Source organism: Musca domestica, unplaced genomic scaffold, assembly GCF_030504385.1.
Source record: "Musca domestica strain aabys unplaced genomic scaffold, Musca_domestica.polishedcontigs.V.1.1 25, whole genome shotgun sequence".
In the NCBI taxonomy this organism is placed as follows: Eukaryota; Metazoa; Arthropoda; class Insecta; order Diptera; family Muscidae; genus Musca; species Musca domestica.
Genome location: NW_026712277.1, coordinates 6639566 through 6660606, shown reverse-complemented (window position 1 = coordinate 6660606; position 21041 = coordinate 6639566). Strand labels below are relative to the sequence as shown.

The window sequence follows — 21041 nt, the reverse complement described above, 5'->3', positions numbered from 1 at the left end:
GAATTATTGCAAACTTTAAAATGGCCATAACACCTTAAATATTGACATTTCGGGGTTTTTAGCTATTATTTGTGATCACTTTTTTGGGAAGGAATTATTGCAAACTTTAAAATGGCCATAACTCCTTAAATATTGACATTTCGGGGTTTTAAGCTATTATTTGTGATCACTTTTTAGGCATGAATTATTGCAAACTTTAAAATGGCCATAACTCCTTAAATATTGACATTTCGGGGTTTTTAGCTATTATTTGTGATCACTTTTTTAGGCATGAATTATTGCAAACTTTAAAATGGCCATAACTCCTTAAATTATAACTCCATAACTCCATTATTTGTGATCACTTTTTTAGGCATAAATTATTGCAAACTTTAAAACTGCCCTTACCCCCCTCTCGAATGATCCGCATCTAGCATATCTCAACAATTGTTAAATAAAACTGTCAACACCTCCAAAATAACTAGATTACCATTTTCTATTTTTGATTTGCTAAAATTAGTTTGTCCGATTTAGCCAAAATGTCAGATTATCTATATCATGTTCTTCAAAAATTGCGCAGTAAGTTTTTATGGCCCAGGCCCCCGAATTATAGTGCATTATAAAAGCGGTGTTGTTGGTATTGGACACCAGTAGTTGATTCTAGTGCATCAACATGTTCAAATTCGTAATTTTGTTGTCGGCCCTTGCCTGTGCCTTGGGCGCCACCATACCTGATGGTATGTTGCCCCAATTGGATGGACGTATTGTGGGCGGTGTTGCTACCACCATCAACTCCTTCCCCTGGCAAATCTCTTTGCAACGTTCCGGCTTCTAGTTGGGCGCCAGTTCTAAACCTTAGCAACCTAGGACAAGAAATAAGTCTTTTAGATTTCAAGGACGACGTATATTTGAGTCGTGATTTCATATTTAAGAAACATTTGAAAAAAAAAAAAAAAACACAACAATGCTGAATTGGGCGCCACTTCAGTACTCATAGGTGGCAAATTTAATAGAGTTCAGATTTCTTGCAGATCTTCACATTGTTTCCTTGACATTTTTTTTTTGGGTTGTGAACTGGCGCCCAATATAACATTTTTATAAATTTTGGTATTTTAGATTTCAATCTGAATAAACTTTCAAAGTTTGGCAAAATTGTGTGAAATTGGGCGCCAATTCGACACCGGCCCCAAACCACCATAAATGCTCAATTTTTAGACATTTATTTTGCATTTTTTATGGAACATTTAATATTTGTCATGGAGGTGCTTCATAGACTGTTGTCAATATGTATTTCTGGATATATCCTTCCATGAGTTATTTAAGTCAACCCAACCAAACCGAATAAAAATTTGCCTCATTCTCATGGGAAAAAATAATTAAAAATAAAATTTTTATAAATGTATAGATCTTTATTTCACTTCTTCAAAGCTTCTCGTAGCATCTCGTGCCCTAAACCGAGCCGGCGGCACTGACAACCCAAGAACGCAGGGTAGCCACATCAGCATAGACACCAGGATAATCGGCAAAGGCACAACCGTAACCCCAGGAGACAACACCAACCAAAACACCACCCGACACCAATGGACCACCCGAATCACCCTGGCAGGCATCCTTACCCTTGGCATAGGCACAGATCATGGTGGGTTTTACCTCCGAACCATAGCCATAAGTTGACGAAGCACAAGAGGCTTGGCTAACAATGCTAACATCAACATATTGCAAAGTGTAGGGCAAGGAACCGGCACCATAAGATTGGGTACCCCAACCGGAAACAACAGCAGCAGCGCCATTGGCTGGGGCCTTGCTGGCCAAACCAATGGACTTGATGGTCGAACCGAAAGTCAGCGAAGAACTCAAACGGATGACAGCAATATCATTGACCATGGTCCAGGAATTGTAGCCTTCGTGATTTTTAAAAGCAGCCACCGAGACCAAAGTACCACCAGCATTCCAGGTGGTGGAACCAGCGCGTACCTTCAAAACCGAAGCTGAAACCGATTGCAGGCAATGGGCGGCGGTCACAACAATGTTGGACGAATACACGGAACCACCACAGGAATGGGAACCACTGCGTTGCAGAGAAATTTGCCAAGGATAAGAATTAATGGTTGTGGCAACACCACCCACAATGCGGCCATCCAATTGAGGCAGCATACCCTCGGGTACCGCAGCGCCCAAGGCACAGGCAATGCAGGCCAATAATACTACGCTCTTCAACATCATTCAACACGAATTCAAACTGGGAATGCATTTCGAATGCAGTATCGTGGTATTTATACAAAAATGTCCTCCTGAAATGCTTATCTAATTGAAATAAAAATTTACATGGATCGAGTGGGGGATTACAATTTGAAGTGCAATGCAATGTCATGTCTACTGATAGTGCAATAATAATTACGAAAATGAACAACAACGAAAACAGTCCAAAGGAATTCTCGGTGGAATTCCCAGACTTGCAGATAAGTTTAATTATTGAGAATTGTAACATTTTAATTCGTATGGATTTTGGAGCACATATTTTGAAGGATTTAGGAAAAACTAGTAATGCTGAATAAGCACCAGCATAATACCCAAGGAACCTAGGAAATTTGGCAATATTTGCGAAAATATATTTCCTTATTGGGCACCACTTAAAAATTCAAATTTCTTGATGATCTTACTCGGCTTTTTTGGCCACAATTTTTTAGGGTAGATTTCGGGGACGTTGCTCTGATTTTATATATAGGGAATTTGGAAAAATTTCATAGAAATACACAGAGTTCTGTGTTGGGCGCCACTTTAATAACCAATAAATCAATGCCAAAATAGTGTTTAGATTTTACAGTTATTTTTCCGAGGGCTTTCATAGATCTTGGCTTGGATTTGTTTAAAATATTTTTGGAGGACCCTATAGACTCTCAAACGTGGATTTTTGAAGAGGTTTCAAAGGATTTTCGAAGTTAAAACTTTGGAAAAAATAATCTTGAATTGGGCGCCGGTGCAATGCCCAAGGGACCCAGTCAAAGAATATTAATTGTAGAACTCTGAGATGCCAAATAAATTAATTCTATATCTAGGAAATGTGGAAAAAATACATCGCGTTCTCTATTGGATACTACGTTAATTCTCAAAAGTCAATTGCAATGTAAATAGAGTTTGGACTTAATTTATATTTTTCCAAGGGTTTTCAACATCTTAGCTTGGATTTTTTTTAAATATTTTTGGAGGACCTTAAAGAGACTCAAACGTGGATTTTTCAAAAATGATTTTCGAAGAAAGTTCGAGGACCCAAATTTGTAAAAAAAATAAATGTGCTGAGTTGGGCGCCACTTTAACTAACCTAAATGACGATTGATGTTAGATATCTCAGATGCTGGGTCCATTTTAGATTTCTGAACTGCTGGATTGATTAATGATTCCAGGAAATTTGGCAATATTTGAGAAAATCTAATAATTCCATATTGGGCGCCACTTCAATTCTGACTTGGGCAGCAGTTTAAGGAACCTAAATGACGAGTATTGATGTTAGATTTCTGAGATTCTGGGTTCATTTTAGATTTATGAACTGCTTCATGATTCCAGGAAATGTGGCAATATTTGAGAAAATCTAATAATTCCTTATTGAGCGCCACTTCAATGCTGACTTGGGCGCCATTTTAAGGAACCTAAATGACGAGTATTGATGTTAGATTTCTGAGATGCTGGGTTCCTTTTAGATTTCTGAACTGCTTGATGATTCCAGGAAATTTGGCAATATTTGAGAAAATCTAATAATTCCATATTGGGCGCCACTTCAATACCCATATAACCGACGGTATGGTAAATATAGTTCAAATTTCTTGATGATCTCACTCGGCTTTCTTGGCCACAAATTTTTTGAGTAATGAACTGGAAAGCTACATTCCAAACTCAAAAATCAAAAAAAAAAAAAAACTGAAAATCGGTGAAAGCTAACATCTTGCAAAATAATATATAGAAAGTATGGCTTCGAATTCAAAGAATCTTTCAGGGCTTGGCAAACATTTCAATAACGCTGCATTGGGCGCCAGTCCAATACTGTAAGTCAAAGTAACTGTAAGGCCTAAAACCAGATTGCGGATATGTAATGAATCCAAAGTGGCGCCCAATACAGATTTATTGAGGTTTTTTTTATTTTTTTTTTTTTAATTTTTGCCATATATTCTGGATGTAGATATAGATTACTCAACACCTCAGAAATCATAAATGAGTGTTCTTTGCCCAGATTCCTTGGGCTTCTCGACCACTCAAAATAATTTTTTTTTTGGAAATTTCGCGCATCTTTTCATCAGATATTTAATAGCAGAAGTCAGCCCAACTAAGGCTTGTTTCCAATACTGAAGGAGCTTCCTCTCCTTTGAGTAAAAAAGAATTAAAATCAAATCATTTAACTTTAACCCATTTTTGAAAGTCAATCCATCATTTCTTGCCACCAAAGCAGCAGAGCTGGCGGCCTAAAGGCAAAGCCACAACCATGTAACGTCTTGTGAACAAGATTTTGATAGATATCACGTTTTCGCTTCAAAACTTATTTACGCTTGATTTATCAGCTCCATTGACGTCGGGCGTAGATAAATTTCTAGGCACGTGTAATTTCATGAAAATCAAAGCACTCGAAATTTTACATTATCGGAAATCGAAATTAATTACAACGTATCGAGTGTCTGCTGAGATAATATGCTTCATCTTGAGTGGATAATTGAGTCGCCTATTTCCTTTCCAATTTTTTCGAAAGTTTTCAATTTTCAAGTAGAAAAGTTCAATGCTCTTCCCGGAAATAAAAAAAATGGTAAAATTGGAAGATAGTAGATTATTTTTGGGGCACCTTATGAATTGGCATATAAGTAACGCCAGCACTTATACGCACCCTACCAAATTGCATATTATTCACACTGCAGCTGAATTATCAGATGTTTTGAATTATTTAAATTAAAATTAATTATTTATGTTATAAATATTCTCTCTCTCTTCTTCTCTGCGCCCATAAACATGCAATATTTTTTTATCAATAAAAAATGTCTCCTTTGAGAAGGCTTATGGTGCGTATGAGCATTGTCGTTAGTTATACGTCATCAAACCTTAACATATTTCAATGCTTTAGAGGATCATGGAGATAAATTTCCGATTTCTTATTTGAGATAATATTTTGGATAATAGATATTAACGAGTTCCTTTACTCATCTACCGTATGTTTGCATTTTTTTTTTGGTTTTGAAGAGTTCCACACCAAGGAGAATTTTAATCTGTAACCCAAAACAGCAATTTCATTTTCTCATAACTGTCTTGTCATTGTTGTTTATATTTTTGTGTAAAAATAAAAACACAAAAGAATTACCAGAAAATTCCCAGTACGAACAATTTTTTTGCTATTTCCCTTCCCCTTACCTCTCACTCTCCAACAAACGGAGACTTAATAAATTCGGAATAAGTATGTAATTCCTCACCGACATTTGCGAATATTTTCAAAACTTTTCCATCATATATTCATTTTGTTTTTTTTTTTCAAAAAGCCCTTAGACATCTTAAGCCCATTATCAATCAATAATGGGTCTCTTAAGACATTTCAACAAAATTACCACAAATATTTACAAGAACTACCAAAACCCTCTAATATCAACTGTAAGCTCCAGTATTACATTGATTAGATAAAGAATTGGAAGTGCAAAATTCTTGGTGCAATGGAATGCATTGTCACGCATATAAATACTTCTCACAATTGGCAGAGAAAATATCAGTTCTTCTCGCCAAGTTGAAGACATTGGAAATCATGTTGAAATTGGTAGTCCTCTTAACCGCTCTGGTGGCCTCTAGCCTGGGTGCTGCCGTACCTGAGGGTATGTTGCCGCAATTGGATGGACGCATTGTTGGCGGCGTGGCCACAACCATCAACTCGTATCCTTGGCAAGTGTCGCTGCAACGTTTCGGCTCCCACTCGTGCGGCGGTTCCGTCTACTCGGCCAAGATCATTGTGACCGCTGCTCATTGTTTGCAATCTGTTTCCGCCTCTGCCTTGAGGGTACGTGCTGGCTCTACCTACTGGAATTCTGGTGGTACTTTGGTTTCGGTGGCTGCTTTCAAGAACCATGAAGGTTACAATTCCCGCACCATGGTCAACGATATTGCTGTCATACGTTTGAGTTCTTCGCTGAACTTTGGATCGACCATCAAGTCGATTGCCTTGACCACCAAGGCTCCTGCCAATGGTGCTGCTGCTGTTGTTTCGGGTTGGGGCACCCAGCAGTCGGGTTCCTCATCTCTACCCACAACTTTGCAATATGTCAGCGTGGATATTGTTAGCCAAAGTCAATGTTCATCATCGGCCTACGGTTATGGTTCGGAAGTGAAATCGACCATGATTTGTGCCTATGCCACCGGTAAGGATGCCTGCCAGGGTGATTCTGGTGGTCCCCTGGTGTCGGGTGGTGTTTTGGTTGGTGTCGTCTCCTGGGGTTATGGCTGTGCCTTTGCCAATTATCCTGGTGTCTATGCCGATGTTGCTGCCCTACGTTCATGGGTCATTGCTGCGGCTAGTTCTGTTTAAACGTATTGCAGTGATCAATGAAAAATATATATGAAATATCTGTGAACATTATTTCGATTGTGATTTTGATTTAAAAAAATGGGGGTGGTAGTGGTTGGATTCCAGGGGTCGTATAATTGTTGTTGCAATGTATATGTTATGGTACATTTGGTGGTCTACGTAACGGCAACACTTATGCGCTCCAATGACCAAGACCAGAAGGTTTCCATTACGGAAGACCGGAACCGGTCTTCTCCAGAGAATCCCAAAGGTACTATCCCACAAGAGGCCTGTAGCTTCCCTCCACAGAAGATCACATTGTTTCCACTATAAAATACAAGTAGATCTCCCCCCAGAGGATATTAAAAGTTTTTCTCCACAGAAGGCTAGATGGTTCTCTTCATAGAAGACCAGCAGGGTTTCTTTATCAAATATCAAGAGGTCTTGATCATTTCGGGACAAAAACTCTTCTCCCCAGCAGATAGAAAGGTCTTCTACATGGAAAGGAAGTCCTCTTTAAATTGTATTTTTTAAAGAAGATATGAAAGTCTTCGTTATTTCAGACCACAAGATCTCCTCAATAGAAGACCTGAAGTTCTTCTTTATAGAAGGCAGAAGGTCTTATCCATACAAGACGAGACCAGAGCCTCAATTCTTGTTCCATGAAAATGTGAAATGAAAACTTTTATAAAAAAAAATATGAAATGAAAAATGTTATAAAGGAAATATTTTTCATTTCATATTCTCATAGAACAAGAAACCAGCCCTAGAAGGACTTCTCCCTAGAAAACCTCAAACAAATTTTTTTTTAATTTACCTAAAAAAATAAAGGTCTTATCCATACAAGACGAGACCAGAGCCTCAATTCTTGTTCTATGAAAACTTTTATAAAGGAAAGAAATATCAAAGGAAAAATGCTATAAAGGAAATATTTTTCATTTCATATTTTCATAGAACAAGAATCCAGCCCTAGAAGGACTTCTCCCTAGAAAACCTCAGTCTTCACCAAAGAAGATTTTTTTTTTGCAACTGTGGCGTAGAAATGATTTGTTGAAGAACTTTTAATATGGGTTTCAGGAAAAATGTTTGGACGATGTTTCGAGGTCTTAAATTCGTTAATGTAAACAAGATTTTTTTAATTTACCTAAAAAATAAAGAACATTTATATAAAATTGCGGATTTAAGGAAACATATATTGAACTAATTTCAGAACTTTAAATATGGGTTTTAGGAAAAATATTTGGACGATGTTTCGAGGTCTTAAATTCGTTAATGTAAACAAGATTTTTTTTTAATTTACCTAAAAAAAATAAATAAAATTTATATAAAATTGCGGATTTAAAGAAACATAAATTGAATTAATTTCAGAGCCATGAGCCAATTTATATTATTTCAGAGACTTTTCAAAAAAAAAAAAAAATATTTCCTTAGAATTTTCATTTGTGGCCTTAAAAATATTACCCCTATACATGGTAGTCACTTATACGGTCAATTGCAACTCGATAATCCTAATCTAATGCCCAGAATAGAACCTTAAGCTTAAAATATTTTACTTCCTAGATAACTACGAAATATCAGGCTTAAAAATCAGGTGACATATGTCCCAAAAACAAATCCGATTCTTATTTTCAATTACTTTGTTTATTTATTTGTTTGTTTTTTTTTCTTTGTTATCTATTTTTATGTCCATACATTTCAAGTGAATTTTACTATCGTCTCAATTATTTTTTTTGCGATTAACAAAATCAGAAAAGTAACAACAACAAAGAACGTGTCAAAGAAAGAGTCGCGTGGTCATTGTCCTGCGTCATCGTCATTTTTGTTTTTGGCGAAAAAATATTATCAAGTCTATTTAGCTGTCAGCTTTATCTCCACCTTATTAAACTTGCATTTCTTTTGTTTTCAGAATTATCTAAAACAAAATGGGTTTATATAGATCGTTTTTTTTTTAGGAGGGGGGTGTAGGAGATAATGCAGCGTGTTTGTTATTTTTTCCAGACACATAGACAACATGGCTATACAAATATAACTAGATGTCTGTATGAGTTCAGATTGTTAAAAATAAGGTGACAAGATTGAAAAAAAAACAAGTTCCCTTGAGCATAAAAGTGGCGTAAGTCATTCAAATTAAAAAAAGAAGCACAAGGAAGTAATTTAATGGTACACCGGTGCGTATGAGTGCTGTTGATACGTATACGTCAATTAGTTTCAATGAAATGGATATTTAAGCAATATTCTTTCAAGGCGCAGCAGAACAAAAAATAGGGATTTTTTGTAGCGACACTTTTCTTAAGAATTTAGAGTAGAATATGCGTATTTCTAAGGATTTTTGTGAAAAGATTTCCGAGCAAATAACGCAAATATTAAAAAATATTATTTGTTGCATAAATTTCATGGACCTAAACGATAATTTCTATGTAGCTTTTTTGGAAGGACTTTTAACGTAACGTATTAAATATATATATTTTTAGAAATTTCGTAAAGGACTTTCAAAGCCATACTTGGGGATATGTAGAAGTAGCTTTAATGGACCCATGAACGTATACGTACTGTCACAACGTATACGCCCCCCCACCCAAGTAAGACTTGTATCTAACCAAGTCTGGAATGCTCATGAGCTTACCTTCTTAATTCTGCCATGACTCTAAAGGTCGGAATATATAAAATGCTTTTTTTGACTGGCTTAATCCAGCTGCTGCCTTCTTCATTTGAGAACAAAGGAGTGCAGTGTGAAAAAGAATAAATTGAAATTGAATTAAGTCAACCTAACAATCCTTTGTTCTTCTACGAAAAAACCAGCCAAAAAAAAAAACATTTTATGTACTCTCACTTCCCCATATTAGGGTGGGAATACATAAAGGGCTCATTTAGCTGGAATAAGTCATCGGGTGGCTTCTTCGAAAATGAACAAAGGAGCCTAGTGCCAAAATCGAACTAAGTCAACCTAAAACTCCTTTGTTTCTCTACGAAAAAGCCAGCCTATGACTTAAGTCAGCCAAATAAGCGCTTTATGTTTTCCCACCTTTAGACCATTTACATTATTTTTCACTTCATTTCATGGTAGAATTAAGAAGGTAAGGTCATGCAACCAGATGTTTAAAAGTTTTTTTTTTTTTTTTTCAAAGATGGAAACCTGTTTTTTATTCACAGAAATTCGACAAGGTAAATTACAGACAATACAGAGATGGATAGTCTTATTTGAGATGACTTTACCTTTTTAATTTCACCATGCTTTATTTTTGAAATATATATATTTTTTAACTAAACAGATTAAATTCTCTTTTCCAAAAAAAGGCAAAAATTTCCAAGGAAATTTACAATTCCTTTGCGGTTTTAACAACCCAGCTGCGCAGAGATGGAACATCAGCATAGACACCGGGATAACCAGCACGGGCACAACCCATACCCCAGGAGACAACACCAACCAATTTGTCGCCAGAAACCAATGGACCACCGGAGTCACCCTGACAGGCATCCTTGTCAACGGCATAGGCACAGACCATGGTCTCCTTGATTTGCGAACCATACTTATATTCACTGGAAGCACATGCCTTCTCATCGACAATATCAACCTCGACTTCTTGCAGGGTCTTGGGCAAGCTAATACAGGTCAAATAGCACTTGGTGCCCCAGCCAGTGACAACAGCTGGAGTGCCAGTCGGTGGCGTCTTTTCAGCCATGGCGACATAACGAATCTTGGAGCTCTCTCTAACGGGAGTGGCCAATTTGATGACAGCAATGTCATTCACCATGGTCTTGGAGTTGTAACCCTCATGGTAGCGGAATGTCTTGACAGCAACCAATTCACCGCCGCTATTGTATTGGTTCGAACCGAGACGTACTCTAATTTGAGAGGCCGCATACGATTGCATGCAATGGGCAGCGGTCACGATAATGTCTTCACTGATGATGGAACCACCACAGAAATGACTGCCCGAAGTGGTTTGCAGCGAAACCTGATACGGATGCTTTTCAATGGTGGTGTCAACACCATTCACAATACGGCCATCCAATTCATCGGGCAGGGTACCGGCAAAGGCACAGCTGACCAAGGCGCAAATTGTAACAAAACGGAACATGTTCTTGTTGTCTTACTCCAGGGAAACAGACTACTGCTCCTGGCGATGATAGCCCTTGGTTTTATAGCAACAAAATCAGCAGGAGGGCTACGTTGTATGCAATTGTGGCCAGTCATATCATAATCTTGATATTTTGTTGATTTTTTTTTTTTTTTTGTTCAATTTCTGGCAAAATGCATTTTTAGATAAGATTTTGGCCCTGCCAGTGACATATCATGAATTTCAAATTCGATTTTCTTGATTTGACTTTATCTAATTGAATTTTTAAATTTCAAAATACTGTGAAGAGTAAAAAAATAAATCTATAATAGTATGTTTACATTGGAGCGTTTTGAAAGAGCTAACCTCAATTTTTGAGGATTTATTTGACAGAATTTGACAATTGCAATCACCTGGGTTTATTAAATCCGCTAGAAAACAAACACACTATGATACATTCTCTTAAATTGATTCCTCGAAAAGAAAACACTTTTTTTTTGCAGATCAAGAGATAACACTAAAGGCAGCTTGAAGTCTTCGCATGACATATTTTGTGACATATCATAAAGTAATGCCAGACCCGCACTCAAATTCTGCTGTCGTTCCCTCTTACAATTTGACATTAATATGTCTATGCATGATGCCAAGCTATTTATCTATTCTCACTTTAAGCCTTGGATTAGAGTGTAAAAAAGAGAGTGAGAGAGACACGTTATAGCAACCCTGCCCATCATACGAAATTTACCAAGGATCAAAGCAAATGTTGGATGAGTCTGAAATATATCCACATTGTAAGCGAAGATTGAATAGGTCCGATTCCACCAACATTGTAAGCGAAGTTTGAATGGGTGTCAGTTATTGTGGTCTTTAATAACGGACTTTGTATTAATATCAGATTTTGGAACTAACATATCAGCAGTTTTTTTTTCTCAAACTATTTTCATAGCCTCAGCCATATGGCTACAGAGGGTGTATATCATTTGATAGGGCCAAAACGTGTCTCATCGAAACACCGGTTTTAGACCCCAGGTCTCTTTGGATCAAATCCCTTTCAGGGCATTTGGAGCAGATGTAGCGATGTCCATGAAGCTCATATAACGCGAAATTAAAACCCGATTCCATCCAGACTTGGCAAATCTCCCCCACAAAGGGTCAGAGTTTTGAATAACCAAAACAAATATAAAATCCGAAATAAGCTTCCGATTCTCTTCATATTACACACGTCCCAGTATTTCTACTAACTCCAGGTCTGGTGTGAATCTGTGATATATTATGGCACTCCTTCTAGTACCTCCCCACAAAGGGTCATAATTTTGAATATCCATTATGCTCATAAAATGCAAAAATTAAGACTTAGCAGGTCTCAATATTTCTATCAACACCAGATATTTTATAAAGATGGTAGAGATCGGGCCATTTCTTCTTGTACCTCCCCCACATAGGGTTCAAGGTATTAAAAAGACCTCAAAAAATACGAAATAAAGATCCAAATCTCTCCTTCTGGTGCCTCACCTACAAAGGGTCACAATTTTAAATTATTTTATTTGTCATTACTTGCGAAACAAGTCATCGATTCTTTACAGCTTGCTATATCCAAATATTTATCTTAACCAGAAATCTGATAAATCATAATTTAGTTGCATTATGCAACACAATGATTGTTGCGTCAATCTTACGAAAAAAACAGGGTGACTACGAATAACCAAAAGTTTTGCAATGAATATTCACATTCTCTGTGGCACCCACCAATTCTGAGCAATAATTGTTGGAAGTTGTTGCTGGAAATCGCCTGTTAACACACAAGTACTGCAAAAGAGAGCATTTCGAGAGAGAGAGAGAGAGAGAGAGATAATTTACAGAGTAATTTTACTAACACTGCCTTTACACGGTGGCATTTTTAGCTGGCATTTTTATAAATTCTCTTTTAAAATTTCTGCGTTAATCTTCGCGCCTTTACACGGTGGCATTTTACGATAATATTACTTGGCATTTTTTCTGACATTTTATTTTATTCAGTATTTCGTATAGAGCTAATTGTTTGTAACCGATATTTATAAAGAAGTGATTTAAAATGAAATGTGTGAATCTAAAGAAGAAATGATGGAAAAAGTTATTGAGGTGTTAAATATTGCATTATTAACTTTTATTTTAACTTTCTTTTTTTACTTTTTAATACTTCCAATTAATTTTTATATAATTCACTATACAATTCAATCACTAAAAACATCACATCACAATAAAAGAAACGCATCAAAAATTACAATAAAGAAACGATATGAAATGTCAAAATCATAAAAAATTCGGAAGAAGCAAAAAGAGAAATGCAAAGAGAGTGGCATGTAACCCTGTGCGGTGGCTTCTCGTGCCATTTTTTCTTCTATCCTTGTCTCTCTACACCCTTTACCAACAAAAAAAAAAATGGCATGGTTAAAAAATGTCACCGTGTAAAGGCAGTGTAAGAGTTTGCATATTCTTGCCGCACAAAGTTGGCTATTGACCTTCAACTACAAACAATCGCAAATATCTCGGAAACTAAATAAAAAACCTAAGAACTCTGGGAATGGTTCCATTGTGTCGAGAAATATTTGTGAAAAAAGCGGTTGGATAATTCCTGCAGAAAAGTAAGCAGACAGACCTAATATTAGTGCACCATGAGCGGAAATATACATGGTACAATAAGAAGGTAGACCAGCTTCGAAAAAACTACAGAAATACAGCCCAGAGACTATGCCCGATTTTTGGCAGAATAGCGAAAACTGAATGAAATGCCTTCATTTTCTCTCAAAAATATAATCCAAACGGTTCAACTTTTCAATTCCATTGCAAGATTGGTAGAAGTCGGGCACACTTAGAAAAAAATTGTAATCAGCTGGTAGCTCTACCTTACCTTCTTATTGTACCATTTTAATATGCAAGTATGTGTGTGTGCAATTTAATGGACATTTTAGGTTAGGATTGTAGGTTGCATTTTGACCGGCAGAACGGCTGACATGCATTTTGCCAAACTTTATCTGCTTTTTTTCGAACGGAACTCAGGCAAATATTAATTTGTCTATGAATGACCTGCAAAAACAACTCCTGGATCATCCACATATCAGTTGGAAGTATCGTACAACAAATCCAGACAACTTATGTGTATGCTTATCATCAAATTTCAACACATTTTACAAAAATATTATGTTAACCTAAAACTATTGAATTAGTCTGAGCCGTCGGCGACAATCTTATCTTGCATATTGTATGGAGTACGTAGAACCCCATGAAAATAATGACAATATCAAGATTGCGATTACTATGTTGGCAAATTTAGTTGGTAGCTTTGCCAAACTCACTTAATATAAAAACTCTGACGGCGAATACTGAAACCATCAGTCTTTCAAGATGTTCCGTTTCGTTGCTGTTTTCGCTTTGGTCAGCTGTGCCTTTGCCGGCACCTTGCCCGATGATTTGGATGGCCGTATTGTGAATGGTGTTGACACCACCATTGAGAAGCATCCCTATCAGGTTTCTTTGCAAACCACCTCCGGCAGCCATTTCTGTGGCGGTTCCATCATCAGTGAAGACATCATCGTTACCGCTGCTCATTGCATGCAATCGTACACTGCCTCCCAAATGAAGGTGCGCTTGGGCTCCACTGAATACAACACTGGCGGTGAATTGGTTGCTGTCAAGGCTTTCAAATACCACGAAGGCTACAACTCCAAGACCATGGTTAACGATATTGCTGTCATCAAATTGGCCACCCCCGTCAGAGAATCCGCCAAGATCCGTTATGTCGCTTTGGCCGAAAAGACTCCCGCCACCGGAACCCCCGCTGTTGTCACTGGCTGGGGCACCAAGTGCTATTTGACCTGTGTTAGCTTGCCCAAGACCCTGCAAGAAGTCGAAGTTGATATTGTCGATGAAAAGGCCTGCGCTTCCAGCGAATACAAATACGGTTCCCAAATCAAGGAGACCATGGTCTGTGCCTATGCCGTCAACAAGGATGCCTGCCAAGGTGATTCTGGTGGCCCATTGGTATCTGGCGACAAATTGGTTGGTGTTGTCTCCTGGGGTATGGGTTGTGCCAAGGCTGGTTACCCTGGTGTCTATGCTGATGTTCCTTCTCTCCGCAGCTGGGTTCTTAAGACCGCCAAGGAATTGTAAATTTTTCCCAAGTGGAAATAAACGAAATTATTTAATTTAAAAAATTTAAAAAAAAAAATGGCTTTGATGTTTTTGTTGTTGTTGTTTAAAATGGGTGGAGTTTGGGGAACATTATCTGATTATTTTTATCGGTTACCAATCATATTGCAGACTTTTTGGGGTAATTTAGATTAAATGAAAATGTTCAGAGATAAGATTGTCAAAAAATAATCAACAAAAAAATTATTGTTGTTGTCCCACCCTCTCAGCTCAGCTTCTCTATTTCTCTTTTCACTTTCTGTTGCGTTTTGTGCAAGTTATGCTTTAAAATTACAAATTAAACGAATTTAAAGGTATTATAAAATCCCATTCCCTTTTTAGCATATTTTTAGGAGCGTAAAATAGTCATTTTTATAAAATATTTGCTCTGCTCTAGAACCCGTATGAACCTACTAGATTTGAAATCTTTTTTCGATATTGGTTTTCGCACAAAAGAAAAAATTTCAAAATTACATTCTTGATATCCTGTAACAGATCAATTGTTAGTAGTTAATTATTGGTCTGTTCTAAAACTGCAAAAATCTAAATATTTTTACTACAATAACCGATTGCCCCTTTATAATGGCGAACAATTTTTAAAAATAATAGATTCTTGCAGGTTCTAAAACATAGCCTATTTCTTTTTCATTGAGACTTTTTCAAAACGTTGTATGATGCAAAGACATATGGTCTGTTCCAGAACCTGCAAGAATATACAAGTTTTTACTTCGATAACCGATTTTTACTTTATGATATCGAAAAAAAAAATGTAAAAATAAAAAATGTAATAAAAAGTGACTGGCACAACAAAAGATGCTACCAGGCGTGGCAGACCCTGGAGTATCCGTTGTGCAAAGAATATTCCTGCTGTAGCTGTAGGATATCATGGAAGCGCCGACGGCCAGACGACGTGTCAGTCGAAGGTCTTGACAGCGAATTCTGTTACAAGATTTGCAGATGTTTCCGTACAAAGTCCAGATGGTGCATCAGCTGTTAGCTATTGACCGCCAGTAGCGTCTAACATACATTCAAGCCATCCTTAAACTCCGCCAAAAAGAAAATAATTTTGGATCAAAAATAAACATGAGTGATGAGGCCCATTTCCATCTTAGCGGCTACGTAAATAAGCAATATGTACGCTTCTGGGGCAATGAAAATCCGCGTGTAACCGACGAAGAGCCATTACACCCGCCCAAAGTCACTGCATATATGGTGTGCTGTTTTCGCTGGAGGAGTACATTTTACACATTTTTTCTTCGAAGACGTCGCGGACCAAACGGTTATTGTGAATGGTGAGCGTTACAAAGCAATGATCAGCGACTTCTTTTTGGCGCAACTTGATATGTTGGGATTGGAGAACATGTGGTTCCAACAAGACGGTGCGACGGCACACACTGCACCTGCCACAATCGATATGTTTAAGGTTTCATTTCCCGGTCGTCGAATCTCCCGTTTTGGCGATATGCACTGGCCAGCAAGATCGCCTGATTTGACCGACCAGACTTTTTTTTGTGGGGCTTAAAGACAATATACGTCAAGAATGTGAGGACCTATCGCCGGAAATTTTGGCCAAAGTGATGGAAACTGCCATAAAAAGGGCTCAAATGACAATAAACTGTGGCGGCATCATATTCTCGACTTGATCTAAAGAAAGGAACTAAAAAACCAAATAAAAATAATCAACAAGAAGAATCAAAGTTCTTCCTTTTTTAATTACAGCCAAAAAAAACATCGGAAGTCTACTTTTGCGCCACTTTGTACATTGAATTTGGCTACGAAAACCTGCTTCAAATTTATTGTGAATGATCCCTTATCCCGCTAAACAATTTTAATATTAAAGTTGCCAACTATATTCATTATAGTTAAATGTAGAGAAGTTGGTAAGTATTGCCATCTATGTTCCATAGTGAACTAGTTCAGTTGTTCTTTACAGTGAATCATTTAATTACGGAAGAAAACAGCAACAACAGCAGAAATGGTTTGAAAAGTAAAGAAGCGACTTAATTCAAAACCCGCGACGCAGTGAAAAATGTGCTCGGGGCAAAGCCATTGAAATTCCAAAAAATGCAAGAACTTACACCGCAACAGAAAGAAAAAAAATAGACTCAAAAGAGCTAGAGAGTTGCTTCGCTTGGCCGAAAGTGGTGAACTGGCTAATTTGGTTTTCTCCGACGATGAGAAAACATTCGTTGTCCAGCAGTTTGTAAACAAACAAAATGATCATCCGCTCGTGTTTACTTGTCAAAGAGGTCAGGTCAGCTGGAAATGTGCACCTTCGGTTGGCCAGCAGAACTCAAGCGCCGGCCATGGTGATGATGTGGGCCGCCCTAACAGCCGACGGTCGTTCTCCGCTCGTATTCATTGACCGTGGCATCAGAATAAATGCCGAATATTATCGCGAAAATATTCTGGAGAGTGTATTAAAGCTTTGAGCACGCAAACATTTTGGCCGCAGACCTTGGGCATTCCAACAGGACTCAGCACCATCGCACTCAGCACGCCACCGATACCCAAGTTTCATTGGTCGTTTGAAGGCCATAATTCATGCCAAAGTTGACCAATTCGAACAAATCTAAACGTATTCTAAAATTTGATGCTATTTTCGAAATTTTTTGCTTTCATTCAATAGAATTTCCAAAAAAAAAGAAAAAATTATGGTTTTTGACTTAGTTGCAGTTTTTTTATCTCACCCTGTATAGATCTCCCTAAAATCCACTTAGCATTGCAGTGTATTACTGACAGAGAGAAACTTAGTAAATTGGGCCATTTAGCAATGGTAGCTCTCACTTGACACCCCTGCGTTATGTAGATGAAGTAGACAAAGCAATGTCTTGTTCAAAAGAAAGTTCCTTTTCTTGAAATGAACTAGTTCCTCTATATAGTTCAACGGCCCATGCTCGGTAGCAAGTTTTATTATCAGACACAAAAAAAAATCGGATCAATTTAAATTCCCTAGAAACCTATCCTGGCCGTTTGCCGTGAGATAACTTCGACAACTAATCCATTTTACGAAACAAAATAAACACGTCTATCTTACCCACAAATATAATGACATTAAGAGTTCGGATTTCCCATGGCCTCACCGAATATTCCCCCAACACTTTAAAGTTTCTTATCATTTGGGGGAAATTTATTATTGCGTCTCTTTCACGCTGGTGAAAATTGAGATTTTTATTTTGTGACCACCATCGACAAATGAGTCAGTAACATTCCCTACAGGGATGGTTTTGGTCTACCTGTGTGAATCTATTCAACGCAAACTTTTCGTGGCATTCTTTAAGGAGTTTAAAAAAAATATCCGCCATTTACGTTAGATTTATGTAGACACCAGGATAGCCCTCCTTGCCGCAACCAATACCCCAAGAGACAACACCAACCAATTTGCCACCCGATACCAATGGGCCACCAGAATCACCTTGGCAGGTATCCTTTTTGACGTCATAAGCACACACCATGGTCTCTTGAATGAGAGAACCATATTTGAATTCCGCAGAAGCACAAGCTGTTTTCCGTTTATAATATTGAAGAAAATTGCCAAAATAGCAGATTCTTCCAGGTACTGGAACAGAGCAAGTAATACTCAAGGCAAGGGTGCCAGTATCATATTGAAAATAAAATTCCCTGTCTTTAACTAGGAACTAGTTCCTTCATACTGTTCAATAGTTTTTAATTACTCTGCCGATGAATTTATATTCCATAGGAACCGTTTTGGATCTTTCCCCGTGATATAACTTTCTAACCACAAATAAAAATGTTCATTTATACAAAAAACAAAAAAAAAAACACCTTTATTTTCATTTGGATTTACAATTCGTTGGCGGTGTTTTCAACCCAGCTGCGCAGAGTAGCAACATCAGCATAGACACCAGGATAACCGGGCTTGGCACAACCTTCGCCCCAGGAAACAACGCCAACCAATTTATTGCCAGATACCAATGGGCCACCGGAGTCACCTTGGCAGGAATCCTTGTTGACCGCATAGGCACATACCATGGTTTTCATGATTTCCGAACCATATTCGTATTCACTGGAAGCACATGTCCTTCTATCGATAATAGCCACCTCGACTTCTTGCAGAGTTGTGGGTCCAGGCGCACATCTGTAACATTTGTATCCCCAACCAGTAACAACAGCAGGAGTACCGGTGGCAGGAGTCTTTTCAGCCAGGGCAATATAACGTATTTTTGAGGTTTGCTTGACAGGTGAGGACAATTTGATGACAGCAATATCATTTTTATTGGTTGTGGAACTATAATCTTCATGGTTTCGGAAAGATTTGACAGCAATCAATTTACCACCAGTGTTATACTCAGTGGAACCCAAGCGCACTTTCATTTGAGAGGCAGTGTATTTTTGCAAACAGTGAGCAGCGGTAACGATGATGTCTTCACTGATGATGGAACCACCACAGAAATGCTTGCCCGAGGCAGTTTGCAGAGAAACCTGATAAGGATGTTTCTCAATGGTTGTGTCAACACCATTTACAATGCGGCCATCAAAATCATCTGGCAAGGTACCGGCCAAGGCACAACTTACAAGGGCGAAAACAGTAAAGAACCGGAACATTATAAGAGACTGGTGTAAAGAAGTTTTCGCCTTCAGGCTTTTATAGCAATAACGTCTTTGGATTTTCCAAAGTTTTTGTGATTTGTTTTCATGATTTGCTTGGTAAGGCTCTTCCAAGAAAAACCTGCTGATTTTGTCGCACTTAATATTCCTATAACACCTTAAAGTTTGTTATCAAACATTTAGCGGAAAAATATTACAATCAATATTGAGTTTCTTTCGCGCTGCGTGAATGATCGAATTCAAGGTTCAATGATTCTACCGAAGAAAAACCTATGAACTAGTGTGACGGTCATTACTGCGTATTACTGTTGCTGGCACGTATACGGCATTGTTCAGGGGAGATAATGTAGATCCCAACATTTAGTCCAACTCAAAAGAGACACGTGCGATAACACTGATAGCTAATAACCTACCCTTAATTTCAGATAAGCCACAACAAGTATTCTCCATGTTGTGATTAGAAATTTTGAAGTACTGTGGGAATATCCAATCCAGTACGGCCGGATCGGATCGGAAAGTCCCATCTCAGTAAAACCGTGAAAGAAATTCATAGAAGTGCATGGACATTGGAAAATCCTAACACTCGCAGCGAAATTCAGCAGCTATCCTAAACTACTATAAAAGCTCGAGGGCAAACTAGTCAAATCATCAGTCTCTCAAGATGTTTCGTTTCGTTACAATTTTCGCTTTGGTCAGCTTTGCCTTTGCCGGCACCTTGCCCGATGACTTCGATGGTCGTATTGTAAATGGTGTTGATACAACCATTCAGAAGCACCCTTATCAAGTGTCCCTGCAAACCAACTCGGGTAGTCATTTCTGTGGTGGTTCCATCATCAGTGAAGATATTATCGTTACCGCTGCCCATTGTTTGCAGAGATACACTGCCTCACAGATGAGGGTGCGCTTGGGCTCCACTGAATACAATAGCGGCGGTGAATTGGTTGCTGTTAAATCTTTCCGCAATCATGAAGGTTATAATCCCACAGACAAGGTAAACGATATTGCTGTCATCAAATTAGCCACACCTGTCAGGCAATCTACCAAAATACGTTATGTTGCTTTGGCCGAGAAGACACCTGTTACCGGTACTCCTGCTGTTGTCACTGGCTGGGGCTCCAAATGTTATTTGCTTTGTCTGACTGCACCCACAATTCTGCAAGAAGTCGAGGTTGATATTGTCGACGAGAAGGCATGCGCTTCCAGTGAATATAAATATGGTTCGGAAATCAAGAAAACCATGATCTGTGCTTATTCTGTGAATAAGGATGCCTGTCAAGGTGACTCTGGTGGTCCATTGGTGTCTGGCAACAAATTGGTTGGTGTTGTTTCCTGGGGTAGAGGTTGTGCCAAGGCTGGCTATCCCGGTGTCTATGCTGATGTTGCTACTCTACGCAGCTGGGTTGAAAAGACCGCCAAGGAATTGTAAATTGAAATGAAAATAAATGATATTTTCGAGTAAACAAATATTTTTAAAGACTTGTTAATTTTATTTCGTTCCATGGATTAAGGTGAGAATACATAAAAGGCCGGCTCAAGTCCTCGGCTGGCTTCTTCGTTAATGAAGAACGGGGCGTAGGGTACTCAAGTATAAATTACGGGTCGAAATTGAACTAAGTTAACCTAAGACTCCGTTGCTCTTTTACGAAGAATGTATTCTCACCTTTAGTTGTCGAAGTTAGGGTGTGGGTACATAAACAGCTTTATGTCGTTGCATGACATATTTTTTGACATATCATAAAGGAATTCCAGAGCCG

General features: G+C 38.1%; 5 protein-coding genes across 5 annotated transcripts; 3 read left to right on the top strand and 2 right to left on the bottom strand.

The window, feature by feature from the left end:
- Nucleotides 1–1319: 1319 nt before the first annotated feature.
- LOC101888266 (trypsin alpha-like) lies at nucleotides 1320–10618 on the bottom strand. Its single transcript, XM_059123503.1, has 2 exons — nucleotides 9815–10618; nucleotides 1320–2203 (listed from the first exon to the last, which is right to left on the bottom strand). Exons 1-2 carry the CDS (start codon nucleotides 10573–10575, stop codon nucleotides 1429–1431), a joined length of 1536 nt encoding a protein of 511 aa, XP_058979486.1. The 5' UTR covers nucleotides 10576–10618; the 3' UTR covers nucleotides 1320–1428.
- On the top strand, nucleotides 5701–6568 carry LOC131802860 (trypsin alpha-like). Its single transcript, XM_059123569.1, has one exon. It carries the CDS (start codon nucleotides 5744–5746, stop codon nucleotides 6515–6517), a length of 774 nt encoding a protein of 257 aa, XP_058979552.1. The 5' UTR covers nucleotides 5701–5743; the 3' UTR covers nucleotides 6518–6568.
- Nucleotides 10619–13915: 3297 nt separating the features above from the next.
- LOC101888438 (trypsin) lies at nucleotides 13916–14771 on the top strand. Its single transcript, XM_020038249.2, has one exon. The coding sequence runs from the start codon at nucleotides 13936–13938 to the stop codon at nucleotides 14698–14700; it is 765 nt and encodes a 254-aa protein (XP_019893808.1). The 5' UTR covers nucleotides 13916–13935; the 3' UTR covers nucleotides 14701–14771.
- Nucleotides 14772–18511: 3740 nt separating this feature from the next.
- LOC101887916 (trypsin-like) lies at nucleotides 18512–19568 on the bottom strand. The gene has a single exon (XM_005187637.3). The coding sequence runs from the start codon at nucleotides 19282–19284 to the stop codon at nucleotides 18523–18525; it is 762 nt and encodes a 253-aa protein (XP_005187694.1). The 5' UTR covers nucleotides 19285–19568; the 3' UTR covers nucleotides 18512–18522.
- A 216-nt stretch (nucleotides 19569–19784) lies between these two features.
- LOC131802958 (trypsin-like) lies at nucleotides 19785–20760 on the top strand. The gene has a single exon (XM_059123786.1). The coding sequence runs from the start codon at nucleotides 19949–19951 to the stop codon at nucleotides 20711–20713; it is 765 nt and encodes a 254-aa protein (XP_058979769.1). The 5' UTR covers nucleotides 19785–19948; the 3' UTR covers nucleotides 20714–20760.
- The last annotated feature ends 281 nt before the right edge of the window (nucleotides 20761–21041 follow it).

Bases quoted from the DNA above. Each gene is read 5' to 3' on its own strand.
- LOC131802860 (XM_059123569.1), top strand. From the start codon at position 5,744: ATGTTGAAATTGGTAGTCCTCTTAACCGCTCTGGTGGCCTCTAGCCTG.
- LOC101888266 (XM_059123503.1), bottom strand. From the start codon at position 10,575: ATGTTCCGTTTTGTTACAATTTGCGCCTTGGTCAGCTGTGCCTTTGCC. The intron at 2,204-9,814 runs GTAAATTTCCTT...GAATTCGTGTTG, and splicing joins GTTAAAACCGCAAAGGAATT to AATGATGTTGAAGAGCGTAG.
- LOC101888438 (XM_020038249.2), top strand. From the start codon at position 13,936: ATGTTCCGTTTCGTTGCTGTTTTCGCTTTGGTCAGCTGTGCCTTTGCC.
- LOC101887916 (XM_005187637.3), bottom strand. From the start codon at position 19,284: ATGTTCCGGTTCTTTACTGTTTTCGCCCTTGTAAGTTGTGCCTTGGCC.
- LOC131802958 (XM_059123786.1), top strand. From the start codon at position 19,949: ATGTTTCGTTTCGTTACAATTTTCGCTTTGGTCAGCTTTGCCTTTGCC.